At 46.5% G+C, this 26754-nt stretch overlaps 3 protein-coding genes across 55 annotated transcripts in view; 1 reads left to right on the top strand and 2 right to left on the bottom strand.

Moving 5' to 3' along the window:
- Window positions 1-452: 452 nt before the first annotated feature.
- CFAP141 (cilia and flagella associated protein 141) lies at window positions 453-8984 on the bottom strand. 2 transcript variants are annotated; one of them, XM_002715464.6, is made up of 4 exons: window positions 8868-8984; window positions 8488-8528; window positions 1399-1528; window positions 453-842 (listed from the first exon to the last, which is right to left on the bottom strand). In XM_002715464.6, exons 1-4 carry the CDS (start codon window positions 8979-8981, stop codon window positions 741-743), a joined length of 387 nt encoding a protein of 128 aa, XP_002715510.2. In that variant the 5' UTR covers window positions 8982-8984; the 3' UTR covers window positions 453-740. The 2 variants fall into 2 exon arrangements, with proteins under 2 accessions (XP_002715510.2, XP_089156039.1); XM_089299913.1 differs by having other exon boundaries at window positions 8714-8921.
- Window positions 8985-10509: 1525 nt separating this feature from the next.
- Window positions 10510-22570, bottom strand: LTAP1 (lipid transport auxiliary protein 1). Of its 3 annotated transcripts, none has more exons than XM_051857260.3 (7): window positions 22337-22570; window positions 21881-21982; window positions 16285-16402; window positions 16021-16074; window positions 14605-14771; window positions 14436-14494; window positions 10510-11620 (listed from the first exon to the last, which is right to left on the bottom strand). In XM_051857260.3, the coding sequence occupies exons 1-7, from the start codon at window positions 22400-22402 to the stop codon at window positions 11425-11427; spliced, it is 762 nt and encodes a 253-aa protein (XP_051713220.1). In that variant the 5' UTR covers window positions 22403-22570; the 3' UTR covers window positions 10510-11424. The 3 variants fall into 3 exon arrangements, with proteins under 3 accessions (XP_051713220.1, XP_089156038.1, XP_069933783.1); XM_089299912.1 differs by having other exon boundaries at window positions 22425-22570; XM_070077682.1 differs by lacking the exons at window positions 21881-21982; window positions 22337-22570 and adding an exon at window positions 17240-17450.
- A 77-nt stretch (window positions 22571-22647) lies between these two features.
- The window catches only part of UBAP2L (ubiquitin associated protein 2 like), a 56933-nt gene continuing 52826 nt past the window's right edge, over window positions 22648-26754 (top strand). For 25 of the 50 annotated variants that reach the window (XM_051857252.3, XM_051857251.3, XM_070077650.2 and 22 more), the window contains exon 1: window positions 22906-23025. The gene's annotated coding sequence lies outside the window, so the exon portion shown is untranslated. The other 25 variants (XM_089299911.1, XM_070077654.2, XM_070077649.2 and 22 more) reach the window with 6 other exon arrangements.

Genomic DNA, 26754 nt, shown 5'->3' with positions numbered 1-26754 from the left:
CTTCTCTGTCTCACCTTCTCTTTGCATCATTTTGCATTTCAAATAAATTAAATCTAAAAAATAAAATAAATCCATTCCTCCTGACTCCAAAGCACCACAATGCCTATATGTTAACAACCCATCTTCAAAGCTATTTGTACAAGTATATAGAAAAGATAAAAAATAAAAATAAAAAACAAGTATATAGAAAAGATCGAGAAAATTAAGACTTGAGAAGTAGTGAACAAAGTGCAGAAAGTTAAGATTGAAGTATCTAAGAAGTGAGCACTTGGGTGGGAGGGATGGTAGTGTGGGAAGAACCACTATGTTCCTAAATTTGTGTATATGAAATGCATGAAGTGTGTATATGTTAAAATTCAAAAATAAATAAAAATTTTTTAAAAATTTAAAAAGTGAACTATTTTGAAACAAATCAAGATTTAGGGGTGAAAGAACGAGCCAGAGGGTCTGACTGCACTTTTAGGAACTAGTTTTATTTGCGAAACCAAATCGTCCATTCTACCTCTACATCAACACTGTATATCCCACTCTGACCACAAGGTGTCGCTGCTGTCTTTAACTCTTGTTTATAGATTATTTCCCAAATAGCAATTGAGTCAAGAGGTGGGAGTGAGAGCATTGTCTTAAAGTGCTGGGCAGATAGCTAGATCCAGGAACATTTGGGGAAGGAAATTTTAAGGCAGTAGAGGTTCAAGGTGGCTAGGTTAGCAGGTGTGACGAGGATGGGGTTTCGGATGCAGTCAGAGTCTCTCCACATAAAAAGCTTTGCCCATCTGATTTAGTTCCTGCTGGTACTGCTGGTACTCCTTTTCAAACAGCTGGTGCAGGGCAGCTTGACGGACCTGGCAGGGAGGGCAGAAGAGAGTGCAGTGTTTGCTCTCTGTTCACCACCATTTCTCTTTCTCTCCCTGATTGCTTTCCCATCACTGTGTTCCCTTGGACCTGAGCTGAGCTGTGACATAAAGTTAGCTGGCAGCAGAGGGGCTGAACCAGTGGAAGGGAAGCCCCACGTTCACCAGAAAAAATCTCCTGAGAGCATCCCATGAGCCTGGAACTTTCTGCTGGACACCTGCTAAATACAGTGACATGACAGCTACCGGGGACTCCAGGGAGAGAGAGGGATACTCAGGCAGATGCAGCACACGAAGAGGCAGTTTTGAGTCTCACCAGGTCGAGGAGCAAAGACTAGAATGTCTTTTGGGACTTGAAAATGTGCCCCCTTTACGTTGGATGCCAAGAATCTACGGGAAAGAGCTCAGCATTGGAGTTAGAGCTGTAATGGTGAAATAGCCGAGGCTTGGGAGACGGCTGAGGAATGACAAGAGGCCACGAGCTCGGACACCCCGGCAGGGCAGCGCAGGCGGAGGCGGAGGCGGAGGCTGCCCGGCGAGAACGCACCATCAACAGCTGCTTGCTTGCCAGCGCCAGCTCCCGCGCCACTTCCTCCCGCAGCCTCAGGGCGGCGTAGGGGTTTCTCCTCTGGTTCAACGTCATCTGCCACAGGCAGCGAGTTCGGGAATTCCGCCACCTGCGCCAGGTACAGATGTGGGAACTGAATGGGTTAGAGCCAGGAGAGGAGACAAAGATATCTACCAGGGAAGCCACCTCTTTGCCAAGAACCTCTGTGCCACCTTAGAAGATTCCAAAAATCCTTAAATGAGTAACTACAATGGATTTAGAATCTTCTATGGAGGATACTATGTTATTTAATGATTACAGTAGCTATGTGGTATAATTATTAATTTTCTCATAAAGCAGATGAGGAAACTAAAATTGTGGTTTGTCCAAAGTCACGTAGTGGCAGATTTTGGTCTCAAATCCTAGCTTTCTTGGGGCTAATATGAGTATTTCTCCCACCACACCAATGATTCTCATCACTGGTCACACACTGGAATCTTCATTAAGGTTTTCTTTAAAATATAAAAAAATAAAAAATTTTAATACATAAAAGGAATATACATGGAGTCTTCAAAAAAGTTAATGGAAAACGAACATTACCTTTAAAAATATATATTTATTTGAAAGCCAGAATGACAGAGAGAGATAGAGACCTTCCATCTGTTGGTTCACTCTCCAAACACCTGCACTAAGCAGGGCTGGACCAGGACAAAGCCAGGAGCAAAGAACTCCATCCCTGACTCCCTCATGCGTGGCAGGGGCCCAAGCACTCAGTGCATCTTCCACTACCTTCCTAGGTGCAGTAACTGGGAACCAGATTGGAAGCAGAGGAGCAGGGACTCAAACTGGTGCTCGAATATGGCATGCCAGGATTGCTAGGGGCAGCTTAACCTGCTGGGCCATGCCAGGGACCCTCTCCACATTATCATTTATTCATTTATTTGAAAGTCAGTGTTACAGAGAGAGGAGAGAGAGGGAGAGAGAGAGCGAGAGAGAGACAGACAAACAGAGAAATCTTCCATCTGCTGGTTCACTCTCCAAATGACCTCAATGACTCGGGCTGGGCCAGGATGAAGCCAGGAGCCAGGTGCTTCTTCTGGGTCTCCCACATAAGTGTACGTGCCCAAGGACTCGGACCATCTTCCACTACTTTTCCAGGTCATAGCAGAGAGCTGGATCGGAAGTGGAGCAGCTGGGTCTTGAACCAGCACCCATATGGGATGCCAGCACTGCAGGTGGCGACTTTACCCGCCATGCCACAGCGCCAGTCCCCACACATTACCTTTAATTCCATTCTTCCATAGACTTTTTTGGAGTATCTTCCTATACATCAGATACTTATAGTATGTATATTTTTTTTAAGATTTATTTATTTATTTGAAAGTCAGAATTAAACACAGAGAAGAGAGGCAGAGAAACAGAGAGAGGGAGAGGTCTTCCATCTGCTGGTTCACTCTCCAATTGGCCACAATTGCCAGAGCTGTACCAATCTGAAGCCAGGAGCCAGGAGCTTCTTCCAGGTCTCCCACACAGGTGCAGGGGCCCAAGACCTTGGGCCATCTTCAATTGCTTTCCCAGGCCATAGCAGAGAGCTGGATTGGAAGTGGAGCAGCTGGGTCTTGAACCAGCACCCATATGGGATGCCAGCACTGCAGGTGGCGACTTTACCCGCCATGCCACAGCGCCAGTCCCCACACATTACCTTTAATTCCATTCTTCCATAGACTTTTTTGGAGTATCTTCCTATACATCAGATACTTATAGTATGTATATTTTTTTTAAGATTTATTTATTTATTTGAAAGTCAGAATTAAACACAGAGAAGAGAGGCAGAGAAACAGAGAGAGGGAGAGGTCTTCCATCTGCTGGTTCACTCTCCAATTGGCCACAATTGCCAGAGCTGTACCAATCTGAAGCCAGGAGCCAGGAGCTTCTTCCAGGTCTCCCACACAGGTGCAGGGGCCCAAGACCTTGGGCCATCTTCAATTGCTTTCCCAGGCCATAGCAGAGAGCTGGATTGGAAGTGGAGCAGCTGGGTCTCAAACTGGCACCCATATGGGACGCCGGCACTGCAAGTGGCGGCTTTACCTGCTATGCCAGAGTGATGGCCCCATAAGTATGTATTTGTATATATACACTGTTGACATTTTTAAACAAATTGGGGGGCCAGCACTGTAGTGTAGGGGGTAAAGCTGCTGCCTGCAGCACCGGCATCCCATATGGGTGCCAGTTTGAGTCTTGGCTGCTCCATTTCCGATCCAGCTCTTTGCTACAGCCTGGAAAAGCAGAAGATGGCCCAATACCTTAGGCCCCTGCACCTGTGTGGGAGACCCAAAGGAAGCTCCTGGCTCCTGGCTTCAGATTGGCCCAGCTCTGGCTATTGCAGCCATTTGGGGAGTGAAAAAGTGGATGGAAGACCTCTTTCTCTTTTTCCCTCTGCCTCTCTGTAACTCCACCTTTCAAATAAATAAATCTTTTAGAAATGGAAGTATTTATTTCACATGACTAAAAAATTAAATTCACATAGAAATACATTAAATGTACATCTTAAGGAGGTAGACATTTGATTTAGTGGTTTTTTTTTTTTTTTTTTTTTTTTTTTTTTTTGACAGGCAGAGTGGACAGTGAGAGAGAGAGACAGAGAGAGAAAGGTCTTCCTTTGCCGTTGGATCACCCTCCAATGGCTGCCGCTGCAGCCGGCGCACCGCGCTGATCCGATGGCAGGAGCCAGGAGCCAGGTGCTTTTCCTGGTCTCCCATGGGGTGCAGGGCCCAAGCACCTGGGCCATCCTCCACTGCACTCCCTGGCCATAGCAGAGAGCTGGCCTGGAAGAGGGGCAACCGGGACAGAATCCGGCTCCCCAACCGGGACTAGAACCCGGTGTGCCGGCGCCGCATGGTGGAGGATTAGCCTATTGAGCCACAGCGCCGGCTTGATTTAGTGTTAAGCTGCCACTTGAAATGCCTACATCTCATACCAGAGCGCCTGTTGTTTAAGTACGTCCCTGCCTGCTCAGTTCTCCATTCCAGCTTCCTGCTAATGTGCATCCTGGGAGGAAACAAGTAATTTTATTTATTTGAAAGACAGAGCATGAGCATGGGGCCAGCACTGTGGCGGCAGTGGGTTAACACCCTGGCCTGAAGCGCTGGCATCCCATATGGGCGCTGGTTCTAGTCCTGGCTGCTCCATTTCCGATCCAGCTCTCTGCTATGGCCTGGGAAAGCAGTAGAAGATGGCCCAAGTCCTTGGGCCCCTGCACCCACGTGGGAGACACAGAAGAAGCTCCTGGCTCCTGGCTTCAGATCAGCACAGCTTCGGCCATTGCGGCCATCTGGGGAGTGAACCATTGGATAGAGGACCTCTCTCTCTCTCTCTCTCTCTCTCTCTCTCTCGCACTCTCTCTCTCCCTCTCCTCTCTCTGTGTAACTCTGACTTTCAAATAAATACATCTTAAAAAAAAAAAAAAAGAGCAAGTGAGACAGAGTGAGAGCACGCATGAGACAGAAAGAGACAGAGACAGAGAGATTGCTTTTCCACCTGCTGGTTCACTCTTCAGATGCCCACACCAGTGAGGCAGGCCGAATCCAGGACCTAGGAGCTTCCTCAGGGTCTCCCACGAGGGTGGCAAGGACCCAAGTACTTGAGTCATCATCTGAGCAGGAAGCTGGGTGGGAAGTAGAGATGGGACTCGAACTCGGACACTGGTGATATGGGAAGAGGTGCTCAAAGTGGTGTTGTGGGCATTTGAAGAATGAATCAGCAGGCCGGCGCCGTGGTTCAATAGGCTAATCCTCCACCTAGTGGCGCCGGCACACCGGGTTCTAGTCCCGGTTGGGGAGCCGGATTCTGTCCCGGTTGCCCCTCTTCCAGGCCAGCTCTCTGCTGTGGCATGGGAAGGCAGTGGAGGATGGCCCAAGTGCTTGGGTCCTGCACCCCATGGGAGACCAGGAGGAGCACCTGGCTCCTGCCTTCAGATCAGCGCGGTGCGCCGGCCGCAGTGTGCCAGCCGTGGCGGCCATTGGAGGGTGAACCAATGGCAAAGGAAGACCTTTCTGTTTCTCTCTCTCACTATCCACTCTGCCTGTCCAAAAAAAAAAAAAAAAAAAAAAAGAAGAAGAAGAATGAACCAGCAGATGGAAAAGCAATCGCTCTGTGTCTCTTTCTGTCTCATGCGTGCTCTCACTCTCAGTCTCGCTTGTTCTTTCAAATAAATAAAATTACCTGTTTCCTCTCAGGATGTACATTAGTAGACCCCAGACTGTGAAATCTTGAAAATAGTCTTCTCCTATCCCATCCCAGACTATTTTTTTTAAAAAGTGTGTAGTCGTTCCTTATTTTGGTTTTAATTTGATATTCTGTAAAGACTAATAATATTGAGCATGTTGTGCTTACTTGCCTTTTTTTTTTTTTAAAGATTTATTTATTTATTTGAAAGTCAGAGTTACACAGAGAGAGGAGAGGCAGAGAGAGAGGTCTTCCATCCTATGTTTCACTCCCCAATTGGCTGCAAAGGCCGGAGCTGCACCGATCTGAAGCCGGGAGCCAGGAGCTTCTTCCAGGTCTCCCACGTAGGTTCAGGGGCCCGAGGACTTAGGCCATCTTCTACTGCTATCCCAGGCCATAACAGAGAGCTGGATCGGAAGTGGAGCAGCCAGGTCTCGAACTGGCGCTTCAGGTCAGGGCGTTAACCTGCTGTGCCACAGCGCTGGCTCCATCCCAGAATATTTTAATCAGAATCTCCCCAGATAAGACCTGGGTTGAGTTTTTTTAAAGCTCACCAGGTGGGGCCTCTACCTCTCTCTGTAACTCTTTCAAATAAATAAAATAAATCTTAAAAAAAAAAATTGGATTACTAAAAAAAAAGCTCACCAGGTGAAATACGTATGCAGTCCAGTCTTTTGAGTCTCCTCATTCATGTTTTCAACAAATAAATACTGCAATAACTAACAAAAAATTAGTAGAAAGCTGGGCAAGAAACTTGACTTTTCCTTAAAAATAAGTGGGACGGGCCGGCGCCGTGGCTCAATAGGCTAATCCTCCGCCTGCGGCGCCGGCACACTGGGTTCTAGTCCTGGTCGGGGCGCTGGATTCTGTCCCGGTTGCCCCTCTTCCAGGCCAGCTCTCTGCTGTGGCCAGGGAGTGCAGTGGAGGATGGCTCAAGTGCTTGGGCCCTGCACCCCATGGGAGACCAGGAGAAGCACCTGGCTCCTGCCTTTGGATCAGAGTGGTGCGCCGGCCGCAGCGCGCCGGCCGGGGCAGCCATTGGAGGGTGAACCAACGGCAAATGGAAGACCTTTCTCTCTGTCTCTCTCTCTCACTGTCCACTCTGCCTATCAAAAAAAAAAAAAAAAAGACACTGGTGGGGATGCCTGCAGGCCATATTGGAGTGCCTGGATTTGAGTCTTGGCTCCACTCTGGGTTTCAGCTTCCCGCTAATGTGGATCCTGGGAGGCAGCAGTGGTGGCTCAGATAATTGAGTGGTGGCTCAGATAATTGCGCTCCCACTACACATGTGGGAGACTTGGATTGAGTTCCTGGCTCCTGGCTGTGGCTAGCACCTGGGGAGTGAACGAGAGAATGAAGCTCTGTTTGTCTCTGTCTCCATGACTCTCAAATAAATTTTTTTTTTTTTTTTTGACAGGCAGAGTGGACAGTGAGAGAGAGAGAGACAGAGAGAAAGGTCTTCCTTTTGCTGTTGGTTCACCCTCCAATGGCCGCCACGGCCAGCGCGCTGCGGCCAGCGCACCGCGCTGATCCGATGGCAGGAGTCAGGTACTTATCCTGGTGTCCCATGGGGTGCAGGGCCCAAGCACTTGGGCCATCCTCCACTGCACTCCTGGGCCACAGCAGAGAGCTGGCCTGGAAGAGGGGCAACCGGGACAGAATCCAGCGCCCCGACCGGGACTAGAACCCGGTGTGCCGGCGCCGCAAGGCGGAGGATTAGCCTAGTGAGCCACGGTGCCGTGGCTCAAATAAACCATTTTTTAAAAAATATTTACTCAATAGGCAGAGAGACAGAGAGAGAGAGAGATCTTCCATCTGCTGGTTCAGTCTCCAAATGATCACAACGGCTAGGACTGGGCCAGGCCAAACTTCATCCTTGTCTCTCACTGGGAGTACTTGGGCCATCTGCGGCCTTCCCTGGCACATTAGCAGGAAGCAGATTGAACGTGGACGTGGACTAGCCAAGGCTTGAACTCGTGTTTGATATAAGATGCTGGTGTCACAAGCAGCGGCTTAACCTGCTACACCACAATGGTGGCCACAATAAGTACATTTTTATAAACTTATTTAAAACATTTTTTAAAAATAGATTTTTTTAGGGCTGGCGCCTTGGCTCACTTGGCTAATCCTCTGCCTGCAGCGCCGGCATCCCATATGGGCGCCGGATTCTGTCCCAGTTGTTCCTCTTCCAGTCCAGTTCTCTGCTGTGGCCCAGGAAGGCAGTAGAGGATGGCCCAAGTGCTTGGGCCCTGTACCCGCATGGGAGACCAGGAGGAAGCACCTAGCCCCTGGCTTTGGATCTGCATAGCTCCGGCCGTAGCAGCCATTTAGGGGGTGAACCAACGGAAGGAAGACCTTTCTCTCTGTCTCTCTAACTATCTGTCAAATGAAAAAAAACATGGCTTCTTTCGATTTTCACCCTAGCTTCATTGAAAAAAAAAAAAGATTTATTTATTCATTTGAAAGGTAGAGAGAGAGGAAGAGACAGAGATCTTCCATCCACTGGTTCACTCCTTAAATGGCCACAACAGCTAGGACTGGGCCAGGTGGAAGCCAGGAGCCTGGAACTCCATTCAGGTCTGCCACATGATTGGCACAATACTGGCCCCAATAAATACTTTTCCAATAAAGTAAAGCAAACATCGGCTTGCCCCTGTGTCCCGTCAAGAGGGAGGAAAACAGGGGGAAATAAAACCGTACAGTCTGGTGGACTAGCCGAGTGGCCACTAGGAGGCTGATCTCTATTTGCTTTGAGCACAAGGCTGCTTCCCCTCCTCATATTCCTTGATGAGACCCTGACATGATGAAGCAGAGTTGGGAGGGGGCAAAGCCGAAGGGTCGGAGAAGGGGAGGACATAGAATTACCTGTCAACCATCTTCTTAAAGTCCGTGAACCTTTGAAAATTCTGCAAGAAAAGAAGTTGTGCTGACCTGCCGTGATCTCCAGAACCTCAGCCTCAGTACCCTCTTGCAGTGGGAGACACACAGGCCTTCCTCCTCGGAGACAGGCAGTGGTCAGATTGTAGGGGAAGGAGAAAGCAAGCTCTCCACCTTCACATGCAGGGGCTGGGGTATTCACCTATTTGAATACCTACTAAATGCTGGACAGTCTTCCACTCCTGTTAGTAACTTCATCCTTCTGTGACATCAAGGGCCTTTCCCAGTAAATGGTGCACTTCTGGGCAATTGGCCTGGAAACCTAATTAACATACTTTCAGCCCAGCCCCTCGCCCAACTGCACGTACCTCTTCTGTCTTCATCATCTTTTCCATGGACATGTCTGCAGACTTGTTTGATTCAGTCTTAGACTGAGTAGGCTCTCCTTTCTGTTTAGCTGTCACCGAGGTTTCAGTAGTCATAGCAACATTTCTGCCTCCCAACAATGTCCCTGAGCCTGCCAGTGGATTGGTCACCCAGCCTGTTGGCCTGGAGACCCGAAGGTAATCCTGGGTTTTAGCCTTTTATTAATGACACAGGCAGCTCTGTGAGCAAGTGCCACTGTCCCTATTTCAGGATTTCTTTTGTTGGGCTTCTCAACTTACCTGTATAGTCCTAGGTCCAAGGTATACAGAGCCCCAACAGTTCTCTATAGGCAAATGTTCATACCTTATCAGGAAGGTGCAGAGAACATATCGTATACCCATTTTTAAAGACTATTCCATGTGAGCACTTGGTCTAGCAGTTAAGATGCCCTCGTTCCACATGAGAGTACCTGGGTTCAAGTTCTGGCTCCCTCCCTGATCGCAGCCTCTTGCTGATGCAGACCCTGGGAAGCAGCAGGTGATGGCTTGAGTGGTTGAGTCCTTGTCACCCATGTGGGAGACTTGGAACGAGTTCCAGACTCCTGGCTTCAGTCTGGCCATTGTGGGCACTTAGGGAGTAAATGCCCACTTTTAAATATATATACACATACATATTTATATAGATATATATATATATACACACACATATAAGATTTTATTTGAAAGGCAAAGTTAGAGAGAGAAGGGGAGAGAGAAATATCTTCCATCCACTGGTTTACTCTCCAGATGGCTGCAACAGCTAGGGTGGGGACAGATTGAAGCCAGGAGCCAGGAGCTTCTTCCAGGTCTCCCATGTGGGTGCAAGGGCCCAAGTACTTGGGCATTCTTCTGCCATTTTCAGGCATATTAGCAGGGAAACGGGACTGAAGTGGAGCAGCAGGGACTTGAACCAGCATCCATATAGGATGCCAGCGTAGCAAGCAGAGGCTTAACCTGTTTCACCATGTATATTTTTAGTAATTCATCTTATTGAAGTTATTGTATAAAATCATATCAGTGCATTGGGAAAACCATTTCTTCACACACATAGCCTGGAGTAAATTATGGCAGGTGTCAGAAAATTTTTTTCACAGCATATTTTTAAAAAATTTGAGTTAGAGGGAGAGAGATCTTTTATCTGCTGGTTCAACCTTCAGATAGCCTCAATGGCCAGGCTGAAGCCAGGAGCCAGGAGCTTCACCCACTTCTTACATATGGGTACAGGGTCCCAAACACCAGGGCCATCTTCCAGTCCTCTTCCAAGCCACCACCAGGAAGCTGGATTGGAAGTACACTAGCAGTGACTTGAACCGCCACCCATACGGGATGCTGGCATCACTGGCAGCAGCCTTACCTGCTACACCACAACTGCCTAGTGGATAGGATGAGTCTTGTCAGGAAAGCTGTTAATCCTGGTTTAACTGGAGTACCAGTGTAAATTGTTCCACCCACTGCCTCATCCACCAGTTCCTGTCTGCCCTTCTGAGACTCCGTAACTCAAACGGTTCCTAATCAGACACAAATGGCCAGACAGATGAGACCTCATCCCAGCTCTCACATCAGGGATTAAGTCGCCAAGAATGGAGCAGGAAAACCATGCCCAAAACCAAGTAAATATTTTTTTTTATTAAAGATTTATTTGAAAGCTGGAGATGGAGGAGGGAGGGGAGGTTATGGGCTGGGGGAGAGAGGGATATCTTCCACCTGCTAGTTTACTTCCCAAATGGCCACAATAGCTAGTTGAAGCCAGAAACCAGGAACTCCATCCAGATGGCCTCCATAGGTAGCAGGAGCCCAAGTACTTGGACCATCTTCCACTGCGGTCCTAGGCACATTAGCAGGAAACTGGGTTGGAAGTGGAGTAGCCACGATTTGAACAGCCATTCCAATATAGGATGCCGACGTAATAAGCAGTGGCTTACCCACTGTGCCACAACATTGGTGCCAAATTATATTTTTAAAAGACATTTTTTTTTAAAGATTTATTTGAAAGGCAGAGTGATAGATCTCCCATTTGTTGGTTTATTCCCCAATCACCTGCAATAGCCAGGGTGGAGCCAGGAGGAATTCCATCCAGTTCTCCTATGTGGATGGCAGGAACTCAAGTACCTGGGCCATCATCCACTGCCTCCCAGGTGCATTAACAGGTAGCTGGATCAGAAGTGGAGTAGCCAGGACTCAGACTGGCATTTCAATATGGGATGTGGGTGTTCCAGCGCCGGCGCTTGATGCACTGCACCATGATGTTTGTTGCCAACCAAGTAAAGATATTTAAGGAAGCTTTGACAGAAACATTAACAATGACATACGAACTGAAATCCAGAAAAAGTGCTACTAGTGGAAATAAAGTCCGAGTTGATGTTCTGAAAATGCTCCTAATAATGAGCTGGAGATCACAGTGCAAGCCCTATGAACCCTGGACACAATGTGCGCGTCAGCTGATACATCGGGGCCCAGCGAGCGCCTGTCTTGCACACTGAGTCTGTCTGGCTCAGTCTACAGTGAGAGTCCTTCAGCTCTGTCACAGAGTACTCTCCAGTGTGTTGTAGTTGTCCTTAAAGCTCTTCAATTCGAGGAAGTGCTTGGCACGTTTACTCTTCTGACTGGAGGGGAGGTACGTCACCTGGATGGTTGTTGGGGAGACTTCAGGGGACTGAGTTAGGTCTTTGGCTGCTGACTGGTGTTGTCGCTGAGAGCTTCCAATTCGCGCTTTCACCCTAAGGAATAGAGAGGGGAGGTCATGGACTGAATGAAGACTAGCAGAATATGGTTTAGGGCTTATCCCATCGCATAGATAACAGTGGTAGCCACAAAATCTGTTTTATCTTGTAAACTAGTTACTAAAATTCCATCTGATAGCTTAGTAAATAAAAACAGAGAAACCAGTTGCCTCTGCCTCAAGGTTTCTCCGTCTCACTATGAGTTGCTTGAAAATTAAATGTCAAAAAATAGGAATAGCAGGAGCTATTGGCACTTAACACATTAGGACATTACACCAATATCCCCTATATTATGGTATAACCTGTTTGTATATTAGGGAACTGAGGGTCCAATAATTATCTTGCATGAGGTCACAAAGGTAGTGAGCAGTAGGCCTGGGTTTCAGATTTATATTTGTCACATTTTAAAGCTTATACTCTTTCACTACACCCGCTCAAAGTTTCTAGAAACCGGAAGTCAGAGACAGAATTTCAAAAAATGTGGTAAAATACCCACAACAAAATATATCACTAAATACTTCTTTATTTACTTTTTTAAAAAAATTTGAAAGCAGCTGAGAGACAGATGAAGAGAGAGCGGACAGCGAGTGAGTCCAAGAGAGCACTCCCCAATCCACTGGTTCATGCTGGGCTTTTCTGGACAGGAAATCAATTACATGAGCCATCACTCTTGACTCCCAGGGTCTGCATTAGCAGGAAGCTGGAGTCAGCAGCAGAGCCAGACATTGAATCCAATTACTCCACAGAACACAGGCAACTTAACCACTAGGCTAAACACCAGCCCCGAACCACTTTTATTTTTTAGAAAAGATTTCATTTATTTGAAAGGTAGAGTTGCAGAGATCTTCCATCCATTAGTTCAGTCCCTAAATGGCCACAACAGCCCACGCGCTGGGCCACGCTGAAGCCAGGAGCCTACAAAGCCATCCATGTCTCCCACGTGGGTGGCAGAGGCCCAAGCACTTGGGTCATCTTCTGCTGCCCTCCTAGGAGCATTAGCAGGGAGCTGGGTAGGAAGTGGAGCAACCAGGACTTGAACTCCTGCTGGAGTTGCAGGAGGCAGCTTAACCTGCTGCATCACAATGCTACCTGCCCAGCCATTTTTAAATGTACAGTTCACCAGTGTTTTTTTTTTTTTTTTTTTTCTGACAGGCAGAGTGGACAGTGAGAGAGAGAGATAGAAAGGTCTTCCTTTTCCGCTGGTTCACCCCTCAATGGCTGCTGCGGCTGGTGCACCATGCTGATTTGAAGCCAGGAGCCAGGTGCTTCCTCCTGGTCTCCCATGCGGGTACAGGGCCCAAAGACTTGGGCCATCCTCCACTGCACCCCCGGGCCACAGCAGAGAGCTTGACTGGAAGAGGAGCAACCGGGACAGAATCCAGTGCCCTGACCAGGACTAGAACCTGGGGTGCCGGCGCTGCAGGCGGAGGATTAGCCTAGTGAGCCGCGGCGCCGGCCTACCACTGTTAAGTACACTGATACCATCATGTAACCAATGTCCAGAAGGCTTTTTAACTTGCAAAACTGAACTCTATACCCATTAAAATATAATTCCCATTTCCCCCTATACCCAGCCCCTGGCAATCACCATTATACTTTGTGTTTGAGTGTGACAACCTACGTACCTCATAAGTAGAATTATCCAGCATTTATCTTTCAAAAAGACTGAATTTTGAACAAGTTTCTACCTGAGTTCTAGTCCAAATACCTTTTTCCAGCCTCTCTAAACGTTAATCTTCATCACTGCTCTAGTTTTTACTATTTGTCTTTAAGTGTTAATTGTGCATTTTTATTTAATTGAAAGGCAGAGAGCGTGCACGCATGTGCACTCACACACATAAAATCTTCTATTCGCTGGATCGTTCCCCAAAAGCCTTTAAAGCTAGGGCTGGGTCAGGCTGAAGTCAGGAGCCTAGACGTCAATCTGGTACACACATGAGTGCCAGGGACCCATGTACTTGAGCCATCACCTGCTGCCTTCCCAGGATGCATGTAAGCAAGAAGTTGGATCTGAAATGGAGGCAAGACTCAAATCTAGGCACTCCTACATGGGATATGGGAGTCCCAAGATCAGTGTAACCGGTGTGCCACAATGCCCACCAACAGGACTCTCCACCTTTAACAAGGTAGGTCATTTTTAGGGGCAGAGAAAATAGGACAGACATCTCTCTTCTCAAGAGCCATATTTAACACAGTAGCATGTATTATCTTCATGGCCGGTAACAAACTTTTTTATTCTAGTCAACTTTCCTTTTCTAACTTAAAGTTCCATTTAATATTTGCATAAATAATAATGAAACTATGTTTAGTACATATTTAAAACATTTCCAAAGCAAAGTCATGATTTGTCACCTATAGCACAGATGCTCAACAGCTGACTATAATGACGTCCTGTTTCAGACAGGGTTACTGACACATTAACTGGTAAAAGAGGAAAAAAAGGTACCGCTTTCTCTGATTAGACCAGGAAACAAAAGGACACTGGGACTTTGTAACAGAAGGAACCCTTGTGTGCTGAAAACTTTATTCCCTTTGGTAGACTATACAAAATTCATATTTTATTGGACAGATATAAAAAAAAGCAATAGGAAAAAGATGCACACAAAGTAGGGGTTTCTCTTATTATATAGTAACTTCAGCTTTTTCACATAAACAAGAAAAAGTTGTATTAGTATCTAGCACCTTACAACTTTATGTTTTTTTTTTTTAAAGATTTTGTCACATTTCTTTATGAAGGTTATTTCACTATGGGAACAGTCTAGTACTAGTTATAGTCTCCAGCCCCCTTGGACATGTTCCCCTCCAAACTCACACGGTGGCCAGCTCACTCAGGGCCTCCTGATAGCGCAGGTACTCATTCTGGCCAAAGACCTTAGGAAAGAGAAAGGAAGAGTGAGGCTCTTTCAGTCTGGGGCGGGGGTGGGATTAGGTAGGGGGGGATCCTCCAGCTCCTTCAAAGAAAAACTGGCCATCTGTCTTACCCCTGTCCCGTAGCGGGCTGTCTCATAGCCGTCCAGCAGGGTATCGATGAGGGCCTTGCGCACACCCTTGAAAGGAGTACTAGTGTTTCGCAGATCGAGCAGGTAGGAGCGGAAATTCTTGCCCATTAAGGAACGAGGATGCCGGCCTTCAGCACGAAACGGGATCTCTAAGGAGATAACAGCACAATGATACCTCTTCTACCATTCTTTCTAGTTACTTTCCCAAACTCAGAAATAGGTCTAATGAAATGAGTGAATTGGAGTGAAATTCTAATGGAATTAAGAAAACCAAAGGTATGCGGCTGTACCTAAATGGCCTTAGCGGTAGAAGCACAACTGTAAGCTATGCCAAGCATAACGGATAGCGTCAACATCCTTTTCACCACCCTACTTAACCTTCCTGGCTTTAGATATAAACTATGTTTTGGTAGACATAGAACATATATGATAAGTGGTAACAGAATGAAGAAATCCAACAAGAACCATCTATCTTAGGCTTAGTGGAAAACCAGACACCACTAGCCTTTTGTCCAAGAACAAATTGCCAGGGTCTGTGCTATGGCATAGCGGGTAAAGTCACTGCCTGCTCCACTTCTGATCCAGCTCTCTGCTGTGGCCTGGGAAAGCAGCAGAAGATGGCCCAAGCCCTTGGCCCCTTGCACTCGCATGGGAGACCTGGAAGAAGCTACTGGTTCCTGGCTTCAGATCGGCCCAGCTCTGGCCATTGTGGCCAACTGGAGAGTGAACCAGTGGATGGAAGACTGCTCTCTGTGTAACTCTTTCAAATAAAATTAAAAAAAAAAACAAAACAAAACAAAACAAAAAAACCCAAACCCCACAACAAATTACCTTTACCCAATCATGAAACTAACAATCTCAGGAAAAGAACAGGGGCCAGCGCTGTGGCACAGCGGGTTAAAGCCCTGGTCTGCAGTGCCAGCATTCCATATGGACACCAGTTCAAGTCCCGGCTGCTCCACTTCCGATCCAGTTCTCTGCTATGGCCTGGGAAAGCAGAAGATGATGGTCCAAGTGCTTGGGCCCCTGCACCCACATGGGAGACCTGGAAGAAACTCCTAGCTCCTGGCTTCAGGTCGGTGCAGCTCTGGCTGTTGCGGCCATCTGGAGAGTGAACCAGTGAATGGAAGACCTTTCTCTCTCTCTGCCTTTCAAATAAATAAATAACTAAATCTTAAAAAAAAAATAATAAGAAGAAGAACAAAACTCCCTAGATTCTTTGGAGAAAAAACAGAATTTCCTTTGGCTAAATAATTCAGTGATTACAAAACTCTAGGTAATTCTTAATATCCAGAGAAGTGCTGAAAGGACAAATCCTAACATACATTATAGGTTTACCACTCTGTGCCCATGTAAATCCCAGAGAGCCTAGAAAGGACCCTTTCAGGTAGCTCTTACCAGAGGCACGGATGGCGTCCAGAGCTTTCATTCTGTACAGGTAGTTATAGCAACCTATTGAAAAAAAGATCAGTCTCAGGCATAACTCTCAAGATTCGCCAAACTCCAACATGGTAAGAAACTGTCTCCCCGCATCTGGCATACATTCAGTAGCTGGGCAATAACTGAGGCTTTGCTAGCAGCTAGTGACAACTCTGAAGAACTAAGCATTCTAAACTTGTGGGCCTCTTAACTGAGGCCTCCTCCCAAAAGCTTGCCACGTACTCTGATTCCCCTGGGTCTCCAGCTGTAGCAGTCTCGCATCATCATCTGCAAGGAGCTGGGGTTCATACTTGATATCCTGAACTCTGGAGAGTCGAATATCAATCTCCTCTTTCAAATCCTGTTGGCATAGAGAAAAAAAAAAACACACAATCACTTAACCTACACTTTGCTTTCTACCAATCTGGAAATATGGCAGAGCAAATGATTAAGACAATGGAAGCAGACAAAATGATCATATAATCAAATCCAACAATTTAGGAAAGAATGGGATTGGGTTCTGTAATAACCTCTCCAAGCTATTTTTTTTTCTAAGATTTATTTATCTGAAAAGCAGAGAGAAGTAGAGACAGACAGGTTCTGTAATAACCTCTCCAAGCTAATTTTTTTTAAGATTTATTTATCTGAAAAGCAGAGAGAAGTAGAGACAGACAGGTTCTGTAATAACCTCTCCAAGCTAATTTTTTTTAAGATTTATTTATTTGAAAAGCAGAGAGTAGAGACAGACAGGTCTTCCATCTGCTGGTTCACTCCCCAAATAGCCACAATGACTGGGGCTGGGCCAGGCTGAAGCCAGGAGCTTCTTCTGGGTCACCCAACTGAGTGCAGGGGCCCAAGCACTTGGGCTATCCTCTGTTTTCCCAGGTCACTAGCAGGGAGCTGGATTAAAAGTGGGGAACCTGGGACTCAAATCAGTGCCTATAGGATGGAGGCACTCCAGGCCAGGGCTTTAACCTGCTGCACCACAGTGCTGGCCTCCAAGCTAGATCTTTTAATTTGCCAAGGAATTCCTTCAAGCTCCACGGCATCAAAATTATTTAGGACCTCTTGAGTTGAGAAGAACATGAACAGCAACTAGAAGTCATAATCTACTGTAAAAACCTTTATAGGGAGGGGACAGGTGCTTGGCACAGCAGTTAAATTGCTGCTTGGGGCACCTGTACCCATACTAGAGTACCTGGTTTGAGTCCTGGTTATTCAGCTTCTGATCCAGCTTCCTGCTGATGCACACTCTGGGAGGTAGATGATGGCTGAAGTACCTGGGTCCCTGCTACCCATGTGGGCCACCTGGATTGAGTTCTAGGGTTCTGGTTTCCTCCTGGCCCAGCCCTGGCTGTTGTGGGCATTTAGGGGGTGAACAAGCAGACGTAAGATCTCTCTCCATCTGTCTACCTTTCAAATAAAAATGAAAATAAATAATATTCTTAAAAATAATTAAAAAAAACAAACTGTGGAGATGGCTTATATCTGGTCTGAAATAGTTTGCAGACTATCCTATCTAGAGAACCACAGTACTTCTAGAGGCTATTTTAAAACAAATTAAGGCACTTTAAAATTGGTCATTTATACACAATATAAAATTTATAAAGACAAAAGGTACCACACCTCACCTATTAGTTTCCTATCCATCACACTTATTTAAGGTTGCCAGAGCCCCCAGAAAATAAATTTGTTATAACTTTTTAGAAACTTTCATTGTAAAATACATACAGAACACAGATAACATGTATGTAATTTCCAGTAACTATGTCATTAAGATGAATACCTCTGTCCAATATCCACTTTCATGACACGCTGTTGCCAGTGACTTTTTGAGTCCTGATGGAAACCCCATTTTATAATCTTTTCTTTACCCTTTACCATGTGTCCCTCTAAACAAGATATGTAGCTTTATCTGGTTTTACAACTGATATAGAAAAATGCTTCAAAAATTCATTTGCAACCTGTTTTTTTTATTTATTTATTTTTTGACAGGCAGAGTGGACAGTGAGAGAGAGAGACAGAGAGAAAGGTCTTCCTTTGCCGTTGGTTCACCCTCCAATGGCCGCTGTGGCTGGCGTGCTGCGGCCGGAGCACCGCGCTGATCCGATGGCAGGAGCCAGGTACTTCTCCTGGTCTCCCATGGGGTGCAGGGCCCAAGCACTTGGGCCATCCTCCACTGCACTCCCTGGCCACAGCAGAGAGCTGGCCTGGAAGAGGGGCAACCAGGACAGAATCCGGCGCCCCGACCGGGACTAGAACCGGGTGTGCCGGTGCTGCAAGGCGGAGGATTAGCCTGGTGAGCCGCGGCGCAGGCCTGCAACTTGGTTTTAAAACTTTCAAATCAGCTTTATTGAGACTGAATTTACATACATACAATATACTGAACTAATTTTAAACGTATGGGCTGAATTTCTATGAATATACTTATTTGATTGCCATCTCAGTCAACAAAAGGAGTATCTGTTTTCCCAACGTGTCTCCATGTAGTCCTCTGAAGTCAACACATGATGTGTACTCTTCAGAAGTTCTGTATGTTCTAGAATTTCATATGAATGATTTGAATCACATGGTACAAATTCTTTTCTGAATGACTTTCTGGATTTTTCCAGTCACCCTAATCTTGAGATTTATTTATATCTGTAGTTTCATTTTTTATTAAAATATTTTAGAGATTCATTTGTGTTCATGGGTTTATTCCCACTGATATATCAGAATATGAACCATCACTATTTTATACATTTTGAAATGAGAATTTGCATCAATGGTTCTTCAAATATTATGAATAATGCTGCTATGAACATCCTCATGTTTCCTGGTACAAAAAGAATAAAATTTCTCTGTGGTATGAGTAGAACTGTTGGATCATGGATTGCACACATGGGCGACAGACAACTAATTTACACATCCATCAATATTTAATGAGAATTTATACCAGAGAACTTTTTAATACAAAAGATCTTGATTGTCCATAGTCTAGTAGCCTCAAAAGCCAAAGTTTTGATAAGTTCATGATATGCTGTGTTCCTCTCACTAGAAGCAAGTGAAAGGAGCACTCTTGTTTCAGGCAACACCAATCTATCAGCAAGATAGAGAGGGTTAAGAGTACTTGTCAAAGAAGCAACCCTGCTGCAGGAGTTCAGAGTCATGCACTAGCTTTAGTTCTCCCAGTAACCTATATTTTCTTTTTAAAGATTTATTTATTAGAGAGGCAGCAGTAGAGAGAGACTTATTTATTTGAAAAGCAGAGTTAGAGAGAGGTGGAGAGAGAGAGAGAGGTCTTCCATCCAATGGTTCACTCCCCACATGGCCGCAAGCACGGCTAGAGCTACACTGATCTGAACTAGGAGCTTCCTTTGGGTCTCTCAAGTGGGTGCAGGGGGCCCAAGGACTTGGGCTGCTGCCTTCCCAGGCCACAGCATACAGGTGGATGGGAAGTGGAGCAGCTGGGACTTGAACCAGCATCCAGGTTAGATGCCAGCACTACAGGCAGTGGCTTTACTCGCTATGCCACAGCGCCAGCCCTGTAGTAACCTACTTTTTATTCAACAACACATTACTAAGTTCCTAATTTGAGCAACTCTGGCTTTATATTGTTTAAGAAAACTGGCGTTGTTCCTGCATCTTTGAAGCTTATTATATGGTGGAAAAAAACATTTTAAACGAACATAAAAGAAAAACTGTGGAAAATATGAAGAAAAAATAAGCACTCTTATAGAGTAAAATAGAGGGGGAAACCTAACTTTAAAATATGTAATTGGAGGGGGCCAGCACCGCGGCTCACTTGGTTAATCCTCCACCTGCAGCACTGGCATATATGGGCGCTGGGTTCTAGTCTGGGTTGCTCCTCTTCCAGTCCAGCTCTCTGCTGTGGCCCGGGAGTGCAGTGGAGGATGGCCCAAGTGCTTGGGCCCTGCACCCACATGGAAGACCAGGAAGAAGCACCTGGCTCCTGATTGGCGCAGCGCCGGCTGTAGTGGCCATTTGGGGAGTGCACCAACGAAAGGAAGACCTTTGTCTCTCTCTCTCTTATAACTCTACCTGTCAAAAAACAAAACAAAACAAAAGGTAATTGGAGGGGCCAGTGCTGTGGTTTATCAGGTAAAGCTGCCACCTACAGTACTAGCACCGGTTCAAATCCTGGCTGCCCCACTTCTGATCCAGCTCTCTGCTATGGCCTGGGAAAGCAGTAAATGACGGCCCAAGTCCTTGGGCTCCTGCACCTGCGTGGGAGATTGGGAAGATACCAGGAGCCAGAAGCTTCCTTGGAGTCTTCCAATGCGGGTTCAGGGGCCCAAGGACTTGGGCCATCTTCTACTGCTTTCCCAGGCCATAGCAGAGAGCTGGATCAGAAGTGATGCAACTGGGACACGAACTGGCATTGCAGGTGGCAGCTTTACCTGCGACACCACAGCGCTGGAGCCAATAAATAACTCTTAAAAAATTGGAGTCAGCATTGTGGTGTAGTGGGTTAAGCCATTGCCTGCAGAGATGGCATCCAATAAGGGCACTGGTTCGTCTCAGCTGTTCCACTTCTGATCCACTCCCATTAATCCGCCTGGGAAAGCAGTGGAAGATGGTCCAAGTAGCTAGGCCCCTGCACCCATGTGGGAGGCCTGGATGAAGCTCCTGGCTGCCTCAGCCCTGGCCACTGCAGCCATTTGGGAAATGAACCAGTGGACAGAAGGTCTCTATCTCTCCCTCTCCCTTTCTCTGTAACTCTGCCTTTCAAATCTTAGGGGAAAAAAAAAAAAAAGAAGGAATGAGCTAGTCCAGTGAAGTCCATTCCTTTCTTAAGTGCAAAGGTGGGAAATGCAATCAGCAGAGCTGGATCCCCGTGATCTACAGATAGCCATACAAAAGGAAGTTGGTTAAAGGAGCAAGTGCCTTCTACTGAGAAATAAAGATGCAAGAAGCAAGATAGGGGTGACATTGTTCTCGTTTAGATATGCTAGCTTTGAAATGTCTATTAAAAATCTGAGTAGAGGGGGCTGGCATTGTGGCACAGCAGGTTAAGCCACGTCCTGCAGTGTTGGCATCCCATGTGGGTGCCCTGGTTCGAGTCCCACCCGGGCTGCTCCACTTCTGATCCAGTTCCCCACTTATGTGCCTGGGAAGGCAGTGGGAAGATGGCCCAAGTGCTTGGGCCCCTGCCATCCACTTGGGAGACCAGGAAAAAATTCCTGGCTCCTGGCTTGAGACCCAGCCCTGGCTGTGGTGGCCAGTTGGGGAGTGAACAGTAGATGGAAGATCTAATGCTGCCTTTTAAATAAATAATTTTTTTTTAAAGAACAAATATAAGTAGAAACATGAGGTAGGCAGCTGTATGCGTTAGGTATGGGGTTTTGGGACAGATATAATTTCATCTGCCAAAGAAAAGAGGGCAATCACGGAAGGAAGAAGAGAACAAAGTTAAGACTACTTCATTACCTTCTCCGTGTACTCTAGTAAGTTGCGTCCTTTCCTTAGGTTTGTTTGGAACATGAACAACTGAACTTGATTTCCAAAGTCTCAAGTTCTGCAAAGGTGACCATTATTGCTCTAGGACTAACTGTAACCACCCTAACCTCATCCTAAGACACAATCAAACATAGAATACTGGGTGACTTAAGACAAACACCTTGTAGCTAGGGTTGGGACCCTCAATCCAAGCCCTTCATTCTACAGAAGGACGAAGTTCCAGCACCCAGCCGTGAGCAAATAAGCCCATCCCAAGACAAAGTTGTTGCTCAACTTAATCAAGTTCGAGCAAAACCGTACAGAAGGCAGAGAAAATCTTATTCTCGTCCCGAAAAAAACATTGGAGGAACCAGGTTTATCTCGTGTCCTAAGGACCTACCTTGGGGGCATTGTGTCCCACAGGGACATGAGGTCCCCTTCTAGATTTCATAGCAAAGCGCATGATTTGCCTCTTCACAAAAATAAACAGCAGTACAAACACCTGTCCGAAAAGAGAAGTAAACAATCTTTAATAAAAAGACAGAAAACAAACATACACGCCCTCATTCCAAATCCCCAGAGTCGGGCTCCCAGGGATGCTTCAGGGTAAAACTTTGGAGAAAGCAAGGCCATCTTTAAAGATGAGGATGGACTTTGGGAAGCTGGTAGCGAGGAGCGTGGGGTTCTCGGTTAGGGCAGGTTGGTAACTTAAGCTCCCAGGTAACCCCTGAGATAAAGTCAAAGCCCAGAAAAAGCGCCGGCTAAGTGGGAAGGGGAGGACAGGCACAGCTTAACAGCAGTCTCTCTTGGGTCCGACGCGACAACACAAATGGGGATTATGGGGGGGTCTCCTCACCAGGCTCCCGTAGGCCATCACCAGCACGACATTCACCCCAGACAGCCAGCTACTGCTGGACGCCATGGCCTCCCTACCCTGCGCAGACCTGCTCAGGTTTAATCCGCTCCCCCTCCTCGTCAGCCCAGGTTGCGCCAAAGCAACGGCGCATGGGTCTCCTGGACTTCCTCGGCCATTTCCTTACGGAGGAAGACCAAGCCAGACCCGGCCTGAAAACATGGCGGACGGGGGGGTGGTTAGGAAAGGGGAACGACGCATTCCCGCTTCCCCCGCCACGTGACTCCGGCGAGCAATAGCACCCGCCAGCGGCCAGTGCGGAGACGCGGAACTACGCCAGTAAGAGGAAGCGGAGTCTGTCCGCGCGTCACGTGGTAGAGGCGGGGCTGCGGCGGAGGCGGGGCGGACGCACGGAGTCGGAATGCGGTGTCTCGTGGCGGGGCGGCACGCGCACGCGTACGTGCGCGTCCCTTTTCGCGTCACGTGCCGGAGGACGCAGGAAGGCAAGTGGGAGGGAGAAGGCGCGAGAGCGAGCGCGAGAGGGAAAAGGGGGGGTGGGGAGGAGGGAATCTTATGTCACGTGACAGGGGCGGCGCGGCCCGGGGTGTCAGTGTGGAGGAGACTGAGGTAAAGTTGGGAGCGCAGCGGCGTTGGCGGCGGCGGCGGCGGCAGCGGCAGCGCGGCGGGGCCGGGTATTGTCCGCGGCCCCTTTAAATCCGCGATTCCCCCCCCTTTTACCCTCCCTCCTTTCTCCCCTACCCCCGCCGTATCCCCCTCCCTCGGTAGACCCCCCCGCGCCGTGTGTTCCCCACTGTACACCCCCACTCCTAGTCATGCGAGCCCTGGCGGCCCCCCCCCATGTCGAGTCGGCCGCCGGAGGTTTTGTTTATGGTTGGGTTCGCGGCCTAGTGGGCCGCGCTAGAGCCGGGGCCTCGATTTGGGAGCGTGGCCGGGGCGGGGCTTGGGGCAGCCGGAGGGGGGGGCCATGCGGCTAGGGCCTGAGGGGGGAGAGCGAGAAAGAGCGCGAGCGAGCGAGGCCTGGGCCCTGCCCAAGGTAGGGTCCTCTCTACCCCGGCTGGTGCCTGTGCAGGAGGAGAGGGCCTCCTCCCTTCCCTACCCTCTGCGGGCCTCCTCTGATCCGGATCCGGCCTGGTTTGGGGGTGGCGGGGGGAGGGAGGGCGATGGGGTGGAGCTGCCCCAAACTCCCCCATGTGGCCCTCAGTTTGGAGTGCGGAGGATTAATTTGTTCCGGGTGGGAGGTAGGGAGGCGATTGGCCCCGTGTGTTCCTGATGTGGCGCTGAGGGGGGTGAGCCTCCCATCCTCCACGCGTGGGCTTGCGTCCCCTCTCCGTTTCCAGTCTCTTTGTCATCTCCTGTTATTTCCTTTTCCTTCTTTCTCACCGACCAAGCTCTTTGGAATATATTTTTGCTGCTGTCTTTAGCTTCCGGTTGTCTATGCTGTAGTTTTGGGTAACCCCAACAATTATGTTATTTGGGAAGCAGGACGTGGAGGCCCCCATAGGGTGTATTACGCTTGAGGGACGTCACTAGAGTACTGGGCATTTGTTCATTCTTCTTATAATGGGACAAGAATTCCAAATTTCTTCAGACCCTTCATCTTACGAACAGCCGCTAAATTGCTTTGTAAACTGATGTCACAAACATCAATGGAAACATCCTTTTCCACCCTCTTGAAGTGTAGCCACCTCTGGTGTAGGATGTTGGGGAAAGAAAAACACCGCAGTAACAGGCGTTTTTGTTGTTATTGTTAACGTTTTTGCTTTTGACTCTTCCCAATTATTAAATAGAGAAATCTTTTTTTTGTCTTCTCTCCCTGTCCGCCCTCCACCCCCATATCCTGCTTTGGGGATATCTGATGTGACTTGCTCAGAAGTGATGAGGGTTGGTGATAACCAACCTTGCCAGAGAATTAAAACATTTTGGCTGTGTATCAGCTGAAAAACTGCCTTGAGATCGTACATCACTGTCCTTAAAGATTAGACTGTCCCAATGATTGTTTCCATCGCTGGGTGGGAAGTGTTGCTGCATGTAGTAATGAAAGGCCTAAAAATTATAACTTATGTTTTTGATTTTAAATCCTCTTAAGTGATCCTAACTGGCAAGTACTCTTATTAGATTTAGTGTGGTGGGGAGAAGGATGCAGGGGTCATTTCAACAAAGCATCTAGAGATCTTAATTGTTCTGTTAGTGGTAGCAAGCTTTTCTCACCCCAGTCCAGCCTCAGAGTTTATGAATCGTCTCTCAAACTAGATTGTAAGCTCCCTGAGGGCAGCAACCAAGTCATACTGCTTTTGTATTTCCTGAAGTGTTGGACATATAGTAGATACTCAATAAATACGTATTATTTATTTTTTTCAGTAAAATTTCTCTGGCTATTTTTTTAAGTAGCTGGTTTTCACAATATAGTTAAGGGCACTCTTATACTGAAATCTGATTTGCTTCTCTACTGTCCCCTTGGTCTCCAGTATTTCTCACTCCAGTTCCCTTAAATGTTTTTATTTTCTAAGAAAAAGAGTCTTCATCCCCATTGTAACAACTGGGTATGTGACCCTGCTTGCCCTGCAAGTCTACTATTGCTGTGCCCTCAAGTGTTCATCCCAGATCACTTACTTTTGACCTGTTGCTTAGTGTGGTTGCTACCTATGTGGTAAAGTTCTTAGTCACACGTTTCAGGCTGGTAAGAGGGAAAGAGACGTTAATAGTGAGAGTGATGAGGAAGCTCCCCCCCCTTCCTGTTTAATTATGTGTCTTTCAACGTGACTTTTTAATATATTTATATCGGACTGGGTTGCTACATACAGTTTACATAGCTAGTCATGGAGTCTTAACTCATTCTTACAAATTGATACCACATGTGAATTAAGAAACAGTCAGTATTTAGAAGTTATAGGAATGGGTTGGAAACAACTACTCTATCAGAAGCTTCATCTTAGAGCCAGTTTTAAACAGTAGTTTTTCTCAAATTTTTTTTCCCCCCTCATTGCTTTGGGTACTTGGTTGAACACTTGTTTTATGTAAAATAGGTGTTGAAACTTGACCATAATGCCAGCTTGGGGAAATGGGCTAATGTGTAGCAAATAATCCTGTACTAGCCTGAAATATACATAGGCCTTTGTGTGCACATGTGTGTAGAAAAAAGAGGTAATGATTAAAAATTAGCTCTGCTGATGCCTTAAAACATCTTTCTTAGTGATCATGTTAAACTCTTTGTTCTTAATGATCCATCAAAAAACAAAGACAACCTATTGACACAACTTGATGAAGAATTTATCCACAGGGAAGTCTGCTTTCTCTGTGCCATCCAAGAAACAGGTGAAATTCACTTTCTTAGTAATTAGTCCTTGCACAATTCCTTAGAAGTGCACCCAACCTCTCCTTCAAATCCAGCACTATCTCCTGAACAGTCTAGAATAACTCTGTATAGAATTTCATTAATGAAATATAAATATAGAGCAAAAAAGTATAAACTTGTCCACTTTGGAAGGGAATAAAACAATGCAAAATAACTTATTTGAACAGTCCTTATCATATGATGAATGTTTTCATTGTTTACTAAATTCAGCTGAGGTTGCATTATCAAATGAAATATGAATGATGGGAACTTGAATTCAAATTCAGTAGAATTAATGCTTGTTAGAAGTGTTGTAACAAAAACTGTTCTGGTTGTAGGAAGACCCCTGTGTGAGGTCTCTTTAAATATTCAATTTGTTGGTGTTAATGTCCCAAGTTCAGATGATTTTCTAGAAGCCCTTTCTTCCAAATAAAACTTTGTGTTAGATGCTTTTGGTTTGGGACAGGTTTGGGATTCCTTGTATATTAAGGTGAGTGGTGGAGGGTTTTTGCAATTCTGGTTTCTTGAAAATATGGGCTAGGAGACAAATATAAGCACCTGGGAAAAGCTTTGATTTGGGATTATCCTAGGAACTGAAATTCTGGACAAAGTCACTGGCACTAACACTTTTTTTTTTTTTTTGAAAAGCCAGCATACTGTGATATAGAACTTTAAGGAGAAAGAGGCTTGAATTGAACTTGTCCTTTCCAAAGCAGTAGAGGTCACATAGAATTTATGTAAAATAGTTGTAAGAGAGATGAAGCTATTTCCTTGGGTATTTTAAATTGTTATTTGGAGTTTAAACTAATCCTCTTCTGGAAGGCATTTGTTTCCAGACTCTGCTGATTATCTGCCCTTTTGTCAAAGGACTTCAGATACTTTCACTCATAGAAGGCTTTTGATTTATTAACATTGTTTTACTTACTATAAAAGTTAAAAAGCCTGAATATAGGGGGCTAGTTACCAAATCGTGGCCCTGATTTCTTAAAACAAAAACCACTTACACTTGCTCTATACCTTTCTTGTTATACAAAACTAGATTAATAGCCATGGTTCCTTTAAGAATTTA

Source organism: Oryctolagus cuniculus, chromosome 7 (assembly GCF_051225735.1).
Source record: "Oryctolagus cuniculus isolate XC-2025 breed Fujian yellow rabbit chromosome 7, ASM5122573v1, whole genome shotgun sequence".
Lineage (NCBI taxonomy): Eukaryota > Metazoa > Chordata > Mammalia > Lagomorpha > Leporidae > Oryctolagus > Oryctolagus cuniculus.
This window is presented reverse-complemented; position numbering and strand designations above follow the sequence as displayed.

Excerpts from the sequence above, each read along its gene's own strand:
- CFAP141 (XM_002715464.6), bottom strand. The coding sequence starts at position 8,981 with ATGACTACTGAAACCTCGGTGACAGCTAAACAGAAAGGAGAGCCTACT. Across the intron at positions 1,529-8,487 it reads TTTAAGAAGATGGTTGACAG|GTGGCGGAATTCCCGAACTC; the intron begins GTAATTCTATGT and ends TACCTGGCGCAG. Across the intron at positions 843-1,398 it reads CAAGCAAGCAGCTGTTGATG|GTCCGTCAAGCTGCCCTGCA; the intron begins GTGCGTTCTCGC and ends CCTCCCTGCCAG.
- LTAP1 (XM_051857260.3), bottom strand. The coding sequence starts at position 22,402 with ATGGCGTCCAGCAGTAGCTGGCTGTCTGGGGTGAATGTCGTGCTGGTG. Across the intron at positions 16,075-16,284 it reads GGAGACCCAGGGGAATCAGA|GTTGCTATAACTACCTGTAC; the intron begins GTACGTGGCAAG and ends TTTTTTCAATAG. Across the intron at positions 11,621-14,435 it reads CTGAGTGAGCTGGCCACCGT|GGTGAAAGCGCGAATTGGAA; the intron begins GTGAGTTTGGAG and ends TCTATTCCTTAG.